The sequence below is a fragment of the Phaseolus vulgaris genome, chromosome 7, assembly GCF_000499845.2.
Source record: "Phaseolus vulgaris cultivar G19833 chromosome 7, P. vulgaris v2.0, whole genome shotgun sequence".
Lineage (NCBI taxonomy): Eukaryota > Viridiplantae > Streptophyta > Magnoliopsida > Fabales > Fabaceae > Phaseolus > Phaseolus vulgaris.
In genome coordinates, this window is record NC_023753.2 from 35847301 (window position 1) to 35859488 (window position 12188).

At 33.2% G+C, this 12188-nt stretch overlaps 1 protein-coding gene across 1 annotated transcript; it reads left to right on the forward strand.

The window, feature by feature from the left end:
• The first annotated feature begins 45 nt into the window (after positions 1 to 45).
• LOC137830402 (exocyst complex component EXO70A1-like) lies at positions 46 to 10136 on the forward strand. The gene is made up of 12 exons (XM_068637719.1): positions 46 to 437; positions 1412 to 1507; positions 2473 to 2678; positions 3413 to 3670; positions 6084 to 6222; positions 6295 to 6507; positions 6764 to 6969; positions 7783 to 7980; positions 8093 to 8192; positions 8413 to 8522; positions 8615 to 8761; positions 9711 to 10136. Exons 1-12 carry the CDS (start codon positions 276 to 278, stop codon positions 9826 to 9828), a joined length of 1953 nt encoding a protein of 650 aa, XP_068493820.1. The 5' UTR covers positions 46 to 275; the 3' UTR covers positions 9829 to 10136.
• Positions 10137 to 12188: the final 2052 nt, after the last annotated feature.

Below are 12188 nucleotides of genomic sequence, written 5' to 3' on the forward strand. Positions count from 1 at the left end.
GTTGTGATGAAGAGAATAAGAAATCTTGTTAAGATATTTCTAGTTAATGAAGACTTGAATATCATTTATGAGACTATTCTTTATGATTATTTTCTTTATTTTTCTTGATTTGTATAAAAAGTGACAAATGGCACCGAAAGTCCAAAACAGACCAAGTGCGAAAACTGGTGACAGCAGTCTTCCGAGGTGACGTAGTTTTCTTCCATTTGAACTGTTTTCGTGTTAGCAAAAGCAAGAAACCAAATCAAAATTCAGAAGAAGAAGAAGAACAGAGGATGGTAATGGCTGTGCCTGGTGGTGACTTGCTGAGTGAGAAAGCTTCGGCGATGAGAGAGTCTCTGGAGAGAAGCCAGACCATCACCGACGACGTCGTTTCGATTCTGGGCTCCTTCGATCACCGCCTTTCCGCCCTGGAAACCGCCATGCGACCGACCCAGGTCACTCATTCGACTCAAAATCGCTGTTTTCTTTATTGGGTCTGTCAGTTTTTGGAGGTTTTTCAAAAAGTTCGGTGCTTTGATTTCTGCTGCAACCTCAAGGTTTTGGGGGTCTCCATGCCTTTAATTGTGGCTGTGTGGTTGCCTTTGTGTGTAATTTCTAACAATATCGGAGATCGCGACGAAATTGAGACCACAGTTGGAAACAGAGACCTTGTTTGAAATCTTGCCGCGGAAATTGAGACCACATTTGTCTATAGTTTTTCACAATATTAGAGTACGAAATTGCTACCATAGTGGGTTCTGATAGTGGCGAACACAGACCTTATTTGGGTTCTGATAGTGGCGAATACAGACCTTATTTGGGTTCTGATAGTGGCGAACACAGACCTTATTTGGGTTCTGATATTAATCTGTTACGGTCTTATAATTTCAAATATCTTTACAGTGGATGGAAGCCTCATTTGACTAAAGCAAGACCCAAAAAAGTTAAAAACGTTTTTTTCAGATTCATATCAGGGTCTCTGTGACTTCAACTGTGGTCGCATTTTGTTTGGAACTGTGCCTGTGACTACAAAAAAGACCCTACTTGTGGTTAAGCAATCCCAATTTTGGCCGCATTTTTTGCAATTTCTCACCATGTCAAAGATCACAACAAAATAGTGACCTTGTCCTCAAATGAAGCCCTTACTTGTGACTGTAATGATCACTGCATTTGTCTTTAATTTCTTGCAACATGAAAAATCACAATGAAACCGTGACCACAAACAAAGACCTTACTTGTGTTCTTTGTGATTGCAACTGTGCCTGCGTCTATCTGCAATTTCCCACTGTATCAGGAAGACTGAACATTATTTCTTGCTTAAGTTTTAAGGAACTTTTGGGTTTTGCCTTTGCTTCTTTTTCAAGATTCTCCCATGTGCTGCTGAATGTGTAGTTGGTTTCTTTTTCTTCTTTTCTCTTTGGTTTTGCAGATCAGAACACATTCTATTCGAAAAGCTCACGAGAACATTGACAGGACTTTGAAGACTGCAGAAGCCATATTGGCTCACTTTGATCAATATTATCAGGTTCATTCTTCGGGTGGTTACAGTTGCTAATCAGTACTGTTTGAAATTTTGAATCACCTCATGATCTGCTTCACTCTCTAAAGTATTCTATTTCTTTTGAAAATTGTTCCATCCTTTGATCTGGTAAAGATGCTGATCTGGGTAGAAGGCTTTAGAATTTAATTTTATTTGTCATGGCTCCCTTCACAGTGCTAATATGTTGCCAAATGAAATGCAAGTATTTGTGAATGAATCTGATACTAGGTTCTGTATCATACAAGTTTCTGAAAAATCAAAATAGAAAATTCTGAGAGAAGTTAGATGAAGAGGAAGATTAAAAATGATAAACAAATGGTCTGACACAGCCCTCCTCTTTCATTTGAACTTGGAATTGGCCGTGTAAAGATTTGCTAAAAAGCATGACAAAGGCAATTCCTGCTAATATATAATGATTATATTTAATACAGTGATACAATTCTTGACTCTAATTTTTATTGTGACATCATGATGCAATAACCTAAATAATAATTCCAATTGTTGGTTAATACACATTTTCAGCTTTGGTGGAAAGAATTTTTTTTTCAAACTCATTTATTGTTTTTCAGTTCATCATGCAAGTTTTATGAGGATATGTCGTGCCCCGGATAGAGCCTCTTTTAGTGCCGGATGACAATCTTTAATTAGGTGGAAAATGTATCAAATGAAAACTAAATCACACTGACCGGATGTTCAGAAATATTAGTGTTTGTTTTATTTATATTTTTTTATTTTGCATCTTGCTAATCATATTCTTGTGCGCTTCTTAATATCATTATTTTTCATTATTCTTTTAGTCCTATTTGATGTGTTAAAGTAATACCCTAGTCATTGGGTATTTTGAAATCAGTTTTTCATTTATCCTTCTTTTGCTTCTGCTTTACCAGCTTAGGGAATTTCCTTCCCCTGTCATATATTATATATGGTGTTCCCATTGGTTTAACTTGCAGGCAGAAGCAAAAATAATTAAAGGACCACATGAAGATGTGAAGAGCTATCTTGAAGCAATTGATCAGCTGAGACGAAACATTAGATTTTTTGGCAATAAAAAGGGTTTTAAGAACGATGATGGTATTGCCATCCGTGCCAATAATTTGATAGCCGAAGCTATTTCTAAGCTAGAAGAAGAGTTTAAGCGGCTATTATCATCTTACAGGTTTGTGTTTATTTTCTTAATGTTGTTGATTTTTTACATGTTCAACCAAAAGTTCATTTTCTTCTGTAAATTAAATCACCATTGTGATTCCTTCTCTTAGACAAACGATGTTTCATTAGATAAATCAATCTTTAATAAAAAAATAATCTGGTAACGGTCAGGTCCTTTAACTTCCAGCTGTTGACATATAAGCCACTTTTCTGTCATTATTTATTTGTTTATTTATGCATAATATGAATTTGGTTTTTAAATGAGCCCAATGTCTACTGATGATGCATGTAGCTAAACTCCACCTAGTGGGATAAGGCTATTGTTGTGTTCTAATATGAATGGAATAGGTCTTATGAATAGTACTTAATAATATTTGAAATATAAATTTTATATGAATTTAATCCATTTTGAAATGTATGCTGATGTTACTCTCTTGTATCATCCACCTGATTGTTATATTTATATAAGGGTTTGGTATTTTTCTTGTAGTTGGTCTTATGCTTATAACTTTCAACTGTCTAATGTGTGTCCTAGATTATAGGCTTGGTAACGAGTTGATGGGTCCTTGATAATATTAATCATAGAAATATGTTAAAATTATGTAGGAAAATGATTACCTGGTGTAGAATCATAGTTGTATTCTTGAGGAACCTCTGACATTTTGCTTGACAAAATAGTTTAGTTTGTTTTTTGATGAAAAGTATATTTGTTATTTTGCACCATCTCTTGTTCTGTGTTTACAGCAAACCTGTGGAACCTGAACGCCTCTTTGGTTCTCTTCCAAACACAATGCGACCTTCATCAGCATCACCAGGTCATGATGATGATTCCAGCAGCAAGAATAATTCTCATATCCATTCTGAGCCACATAAAAGTAATGCTGATACTGTTGTATACACACCTCCTGTTCTTATACCACCAAGAATATTGCCGTTGCTTAATAATTTAACTGAGCAAATGGTGCAAGCTGGTCACCAACAACAGTTGCTCAAAATATACAGGTAGAGTTTCTTCTATTGACTGATTCACAGTGAAAGGAAAAAGAAACTGCCTTGTTATGTTCCTCAACTTATGCATATTGCATAACAACCCTGAACTGAAAAGTGAATTTTTTTAATGCTTTTTATTGTGTTCAATCCTGTTACAAAATATTAAGGAGCGTTTTTTAAAGGAAGCTTTGACCTTAGGTGATTAACTTGTGATTGATTCCAGGTGATTGATTGACAATTCAATTGTATTATATTGATATTAGATGTGGACTAGATGCAGTGCATGTTTCAATCTAAGTTCTTCTAGGCAATTTCTGGTGGGGGAGCTTTATATTCGTTTTAAGTATGTGAGCTTTGGTTATTTCTATGTGGTTTGGTGAAGTTGCTGTATAAATCTTTGGTGTGATCCACAGCTGGTTAGATTGTGTTAGAGACATGAAGGGGACAAAGCTATACTTTTTGTTAGAAATAGTAGGACAGGACCAAAAAGAAGTGGGAACGGCCTTTACATGTCTATCATAGAAGGAAAAAAGGGGTTAAATTATAATTAATTGTAATTGGGTAGTTAGTTATGTGGTTTGGGAGTAAGGACCTAATCCATAGGTCATCAATTACATTTTGTGTTTTTTAGCTTTTGTTTTACAATATTGGTGTATTTGGTTTTCCAAAGTGAAAAGGAGAGTGCTCCTTTTAAGGGTAATTTTGTTTACCCTGTTGTTTTGGTTGCTATAAGTGTTGTGAAGTAATATAATTCCTTTGAGTTATGTTGTTTTGTGTTGATTTAGTACAAGTTGTGAACAAAACCTTCAATATTTAAAGACAAGTCCAGGAAGGGGATTATTGTTCAAGGAAAATGAAAAATGAAAGTGTATACGAATGCAAATTATGCAGTTTCCGTCACAGATAGGAAATCCGTCTCAGGATATTGCATGTTCTTGGGTGGAAATTTTGGTGATTTGGAGAAGTAATAAACAAAATGTTGTAGCAAGGTCTATTGCCGAGTCTGGATTTTGAGCTAGGGCACATGGGGTGTGTGTTATGGTTGAGAATTATTCTAAATGATCTTAAAGTGGAAGGTGAAGAGTCTATGATCCTTTATTATGATAATAAGTCAACTATTAGCATTGCTCACAATTAGTCCAACATGATGGGACCAAACACAGAGATTGGTCGACACTTTATATATAGATTGTGGCCTTATCACTACTTCTTATGTCCCATCTGGGCTTTAGTTTTGTTTCCAAATGGTCTGCCCATTGAACGATTTCATGATCTCACATGTAAGATGGAATGATAGATATCTATTCACCAGCTTGAGGGAGAGTGTAGTCAGTGGGATATTAAAGCTGTTATAAGGCATTAGAAGTTGTTAGAGGATTCTAGAGATCTCTTTGTAATCATTACTTTAGGGTTGGAGTTTTCTACGTATAGAGGCTGATGTAAAATATTCATACTAATCCTTTCCAGTTCCTTAACATTTATGGAAGCTTACATGACAATTTCTTAAAATCTCCACGAAACATTTCTTTGAAATGGGAATAATTCCATGAGTGATTTAGGCGGTGTTCACACAAGCAATGTGTTAGATGTGGTGGAAGAGGAAAGCTTGGATTCCTTAAAAGGATGATAAAGAGAGCGAAAGGATGCAGATTTGCATCATGTTCTTGAAATTCCATTTTATGGTTGGTTAATTCTATGGAACTGGACCATTCCTATTCTTATTGACAGCCAAGTGTAAGACTGTTAGAGACCAACTCCGATCCAACTTTTAAAAAAGTTCATTTGATACTTGTTGAGTGAGTATAATTTTCTGAAAAGTGTTTTCTACAGTGAAAGTTATAAGAATCTGTCTTGTTCTGATACTTTCTTACTGGTATTTCATTCAGAGTGCAGCTGATGGTAACATTTCTCGTACTGTATTTCTGGGTTTGTGTTCCAATCAAAGTAGAGTTTGTGCATATCTCATCAATTTCTGCCCTTTAGTTGGGATGATTAATGTAGTAATAATTACTTTAGTAGTAATTCTAACTAATAGAAACCTAGATCTTCTACATCTCATCCTGTGTTTCTAGAGCTACTCCTTAAATGCATATTCTGTTTAGACACAAGGAATATCCTTTTGGAATATTCTTAAAACAAATTTATCTATTCTTTAAGCTCTTTATTTTTTTTTTGTATCCTTTGAAGTTCTTTTGAGGTCCTCATCAGATATGTTTATAACAAATACACAAAATCACAACTTTTCCCTGCATAACAATATTTGTCTAATTACTTGGTTATGTTCTCGTCCTAATGCAGAAAGTTTCAGTCCTCTATGGATTGTATGCCTCCCATCCCATCACCTGTTTGAAGTGTATTAAATGTTATCATTTTAATAATTAGTACTATTGCTGTAATTATGATCATCATCATCATCATTGTTCAGAGATACCCGTTCTAAAGTATTGGAAGAAAGTCTACAAAAGCTTGGAGTTGAGAAACTCAACAAAGATGATGTTCAAAAGCTACAATGGGAGGTTTTGGAAGCCAAAATTGGAAACTGGATTCATTTCATGCGTATTGCTGTAAGATCATTGCCAAATTTGTTCATACGCTTTTATATATTTTTGGTTAAATATGCAATTGTACCTGAACAGGTCAAATTGTTGTTTGCTGCCGAACGGAAAGTCTGTGATCAGATATTTGAAGGATTTGACTCGCTTAGTGATCAGTGTTTTGCTGAAGTAACTACAAACAGTATTTCCATGTTGCTTAGTTTTGGAGAAGCTATTGCTAAAAGCAAGAGATCACCTGAAAAGTTATTTGTGCTTTTGGACATGTATGAAATATTGCAAGAAATCCATTCAGAGGTATTTTCTTTTAAAATCCAAATTCTTGAATCTTGCTGCAACATTGAGTCCACTGTGAAGGTTTCATAAAACTTATAAGGTTAAGTATAATTTATTTTATATTCAATAGCCAATTTTGAGAGGTGGCACATCTGTAGAATAGTGTGTTCACATGTTTGACACTTTGGACATGACACTTTATGGCTGTTTTTATGTGGTTAGGAGGCATAATTCAATGGTTGTAATACTCTCAACTTTTTCTACGGACAATTTGCAGATTGAAATACTCTTTAAAGGCAGAGCTTGCACCAAAATAAGAGAAGCTGTAATGGGTTTGACAAAACAGCTTGCACAAACGGCCGAGGAGACCTTTGGAGATTTTGAAGAAGCAGTTGAAAAAGATGCTACAAAGACTGCAGTAACTGATGGAACTGTTCATCCTTTGACAAGCTATGTGATTAACTATGTGAAGTTTTTATTTGAGTAAGTTCACATGTGCTGTATTCTGCTTCAAATTCTTGAACATATTCTTTAAATTATATCATTTTATATTGTTTTCACTGGTGAGAAAGCTACATCTACATTTACCTAGGATTTGTAGAATTTATTTTAGGTTTTCTTAATTTTTTTGTGGGAACAGCACAGCTTTCTTCAATTTCTTTTGCCAGTTTTTTCACTTGTTTTTATTTATTTGTTTGTAAGATACACTAAAAAATTAGTTATTCACTTGAGAGAGTTGGTTCATGAGTCCGAAAACTCTTTTGCCTGGAAATTAATATTGGTTAGTGCAAAATAGAAATTGGAAGTATAAAAAAGTTGGGTTTTTGTAATTGGTACAGGTTTGGGGAAACATTTAGCTTGCATGTGCTAGAAAGATGATTCCTTGAGTATCACTAATAATTTTTATGTATGGTCTCCTGCAAGAATAAACGGGGAGATGCTGAATTTGCATCAAATTTCCCAATTCTGATAAGATCCTTCGTGACTGTGAAGGGTACTGTGCTGCAGCATGCATGTACTTTCACTAACTTGTGTTTCAACAATGTCTGATCTTTTACCAAATCATCCATTAAATTTTTCTGTTGTACTAGTTTGAGTTTTGTTTTCCAAACCCATGCTTTAATTCTAAGTTAAGTGAAACTACATATCAGCCATTCAATTTCTCACACTTTATGTGAGGATAATGCCAAAAACACTTTCTCGTTTTTATTGTGATTGTAAATCATGTTGATGCCTCTATCTACACTTGAGATCTTGACATATTTAACCATACCCGAATTAACTAAATATTTGCAGCTACCGGTCTACCCTAAACCAACTTTTCCAAGGAATTGAAGGTGAAAGTGATTCTTCACAGCTAGCTTCTGTGACCATGCGAATATTGCAAGCTCTTCAAACCAATTTAGATGGGAAATCTAAGCAATATAGAGACCCTGCTTTGACACACCTATTTCTCATGAACAATATTCATTATATTGTCAGATCAGTTCGAAGGTATGTCATCCAAATGTCCTTTTTAATTTCACTGAAACCTTCAAACATGAGAATTTTACTGCATCTTTTTCCAGTTCGGAATTAATGTTCTCTTAATTCTCTTCTAATTTAGGTCCGAAGCGAAGGATTTGATGGGGGATGATTGGATACAACGACATAGGAAAATTGTGCAACAGCATGCCAATCAATACAAAAGAAATGCTTGGGCAAAGGTGATTTCTTATTGATTGAGATTACCACTTTATGTCTTGCAGTTATCATGGATGTTACCTCTGTTTTTTGTTATATCCAAGGATTATTATTAAAGGAAGAAGGTAGTGAGTAGATTCAGATATGTTAAACTATAGGAAAGAGAGACACAATGAGCTGAAACCATGTGTTTCTGATACAACATGGATGCTTTATGCATAGTTTCTTTTTTTCTATTGGCAGATTCTTCAGGCCCTCTCTATTCAGGGCCTCATCTCATCAAGTGGTGGGGGTAGTACTGCTGGTGGTGATGGGGGCAGTAGTGGTGCTTCAAGAGCAGTTGTTAAAGACAGGTAGCTTTTTTGTTGCTTCCTTTTGGATGCTATTTAAGAAGTAAAGCCTCTGTCCTTTCTTTTGTCATATGTCAGTGTGTCTGTGTTCTCAGGTTTAAGACATTCAATACTATGTTTGAGGAACTTCATCAGAAACAATCTCAGTGGACAGTACCAGACTCAGAGTTGCGAGAATCTCTCATTCTTGCAGTTGCTGAAGTCTTGTTGCCTGCCTATAGATCGTTTGTGAAACGATTTGGGTGCGTATTCTCCTTTTTACGAATTCTAGCAATACACTCTTTAGTATACTCTTTTTAACAAACTCTTAACTATTAAATGAATTTATTAGAAAGTGGAAGCTACAATATCATGATAGACTCATTATATTAGAAGTGAGACCCACTTAATTTTGTGATTCTCAACAATTCCATCAAATAGTTAAGAATGTGTTAAGAGAGTATTGTTAACATTTTTGTAAATATTTTTTATGATGCTTGATTTACTAAATTGAACTAATTGCAACCCCTCCATTCCTTCCTTCATAGATTAATTTGGTATTTTTTAGTCCAATTTAGTGTGAACTTGCTTTTTTGAGACACATTTTTCCCACGTGATTCTCAGCATCATTGGCAGTAGTTTTAACTTTAACCCTTACTATTAGAAACGAAGATTTTTGGTGATGTCACAAAGTTAGACAGACAAAAATAGTTGCCAATGATGGTGAAAATTGCAGAGGGAAAATGTTCTTGGGAGGCTCCGAGTTGCTTTTAACTACTAAGAGGCCCATTTACATCAAACTAAAAAAGTCAATATGCTCTGAGAAGGCTCTTTGCTATGTGAAGATACGAGGGAGGGTCATTCTTTGCATATGCAAAGGGTCATTTGCATTAAAAAAATATATTTCATCTGTGAAGGAGTGTAATTTTTAAAATAGAGGTGAGGACTGTAATTTAAGTATCTTTGCTAGTATGTAGTGTATCCAATACTGGGTTTATGTTTACTTTATAGGAGCAAGTATCCATGGATGTGAAAATCAATAGACTTTTCCTCTCACTAGAATAAAGTACATAAATTTTCTGACGGTTCTATATAGTTCCAATTCACTCCTTCAACAGCTCAAGGGTTGATTTGTTGGAATTCTATGCCTTGTGGTCTAAGTGTTGTGCCATTATTTAGCTATAAATCATAACTGAGATTGTGCTTTAACAGGCCTCTAGTGGAGAATGTAAAGAGTAGTCAGAGGTACATCAAATACACTGCTGAAGATCTAGAGCGAATCCTAGGTGAATTTTTTGAAGGAAAAAACATGAATGATTCCAAGCGGTAATGGTATGAAGATTTTACATTAGCATATATATACCTTTAATGTCCTAAGTTTGTCTCTTTTGAGATGCATATATGTAATAAGGCACTGGTACCCCCATCAAAATTCAAGAGGGAGTTTGTTCCATTTCTCATTTTTTGATGACACTAACTTAACATCATTATGTTCGAAGTAGAGAGAAGTGTTATTGTATTAGATAGAATAAAAGGATTTGTACAATAGATACAAGCTATATGCATAGAAGAGATGAGCATGGAAGATACTGTAATGAGATCTGTAAGTAACATAATATAAAATCGGCAATTGTTTCATGCACCCTCTCAAATTGAACTTACTCCCACAAATTCTGAAATATCAAATTTGCTCTTGCGAGTTTTATATGAAAGTCGAAACCTCCATGGAAGAGTGGGTGGTGGTGGTGGACATGGTGGTATTGTATAAGGGTAAGTGGTTTCAGGTATGATGGGTTTTTTTAATAATGTTGGTTGAAATGGTAACAATGATGGTTCGAGATATCGAAGTCTGGAAAGACAGTTATGAATAGGCATTTGGAAGTGTTTCTGGGAAACCGATTGCATTCCAGAATTGAGTTTCTGGAACTGTGTGGAATGTTCTAGAACATGTAATCCAGAACAGTTTGTGGTGTTGGCTATTGTATTATAAATCATCTTTCCATAGTTGTATGATGTTTATTCTCGAAAAGTGATTAATGGAAGTTAAGGAAATGTGTTTGAAATATGAATTACAAAATTTGAAATCCAGAACATTGAACATGAATTTCAGAATTGTAATTCTGGAAGTGTAATTTTCATTTATGAAATCATATTCTGTTATAGTAAATTACACTTTTGGAATTCATGTTTAATGTTTCAAATATTGAATTATAGAATTCATTTTTCAATTCTAGAATTGACTTTTCAGAATGTATTGAGGTGTGGTTTTCTCTGTAAGATGTATTGAATTTTTGCAAAAATATTATGGGTCAATGTGAATCATATTTTGTGAATGAAATATTTGTTACTTGGGATGACCTCTAGAACCTCTAGAAGTGGGTAAGAAATGTTGTTTGTTGGTTTGTCTTTATTATTGTTATATTAGAATATAGACGATAAAATATGGTTGTCAAATGGTTGTCATTTTAGATTGTGAGGGAGAAATCGATGAAAGGTAATGAATGTTGAATTGCCAAATTACTATGAAATTTTGGAATAAACACATTAAGATGATAGTATTTTTATTAGAATCTTGATTGTTTTATTGTAATATTAAATTATTTAATAAAAATAACATCATTTTAACACTAAAAAAATATAACTTGGAAGATTATATTTTCTCTTCGTCTATGGATTTTTTTTTATTTTTTTTGAGAACTACATTTAAAATATTCATGGAAAACATTGTTTATTGAGATTTTTTATTTTATATAAATATTATCAAGTTAGGGTAGATTGGTTGTTACCATATGAGAAGATAATGAAATGATGTAGGAAGGTGCTCCAATGAGAGTAATGGTGAAAAAGGATCGGATATAGAGGTTGAGAAAGGTACGTATAATATATATATATATATATATGTATATGTGTGTGTTTTATATTATTATACATATATAAATCATGACAAATGATTGTTTGATTGTTGTTTTTTTGTTTAATATAAAAGTTTTTATTTTAAAAAAATAGATTTATCATGCATATATTTATTTATTTATATTAGTATATGTAAATATATAAAAAATATTTGTTTTAAAATATAATTTTTTAATTAGAAATATTATACCATTATAGTCATAAGATATATAACACTTTAAGAAGATAACAAATATATAAAATAAATAATTTAAAAATAGTAATGTCTTTCCCTCTTATTTTGGTGATTGTCGAGAGTATCTTTAAAGATCTTCACTATTTCTCTCTCTCTCCTTCGATTTTATTTTAGTGTTATTTTAAAGAAATTTATACTTCCCGCCAAAAACCTATGAACTTCCTTTATCCTTTGCTTCTTATTTGTTCAATTACTATAAAATTACTGACCATTTATTTTTTGTATAAATACATTAAATATGTGAACTTATAAAATACATTAAATTTAACGATTCAAAAAATATAAAATAACCTTAAAACTAACACCTGTCATAAAAGAAGATAGATTAAAATAGTAAATTTTTTAGTTTTGACATATTATATATATATATATATATATATATAAAAGTATGAAATAAGATTTGTTAGGAAGAAGACCAAGATTTGATTACAAATATAAATAAATAAATGTGTATAAAGACTATTATAAGATAATTTTTTTAATTTTTATATTGTTATGATTTTGTTTTTAAACATTATAAAAGAGGAAACGAAATGCTTATT

Excerpts from the sequence above, each read along its gene's own strand:
- LOC137830402 (XM_068637719.1), top strand. The coding sequence starts at position 276 with ATGGTAATGGCTGTGCCTGGTGGTGACTTGCTGAGTGAGAAAGCTTCG. Across the intron at positions 438-1,411 it reads CCGCCATGCGACCGACCCAG|ATCAGAACACATTCTATTCG; the intron begins GTCACTCATTCG and ends TTGGTTTTGCAG. Across the intron at positions 6,970-7,782 it reads TATGTGAAGTTTTTATTTGA|CTACCGGTCTACCCTAAACC; the intron begins GTAAGTTCACAT and ends AAATATTTGCAG.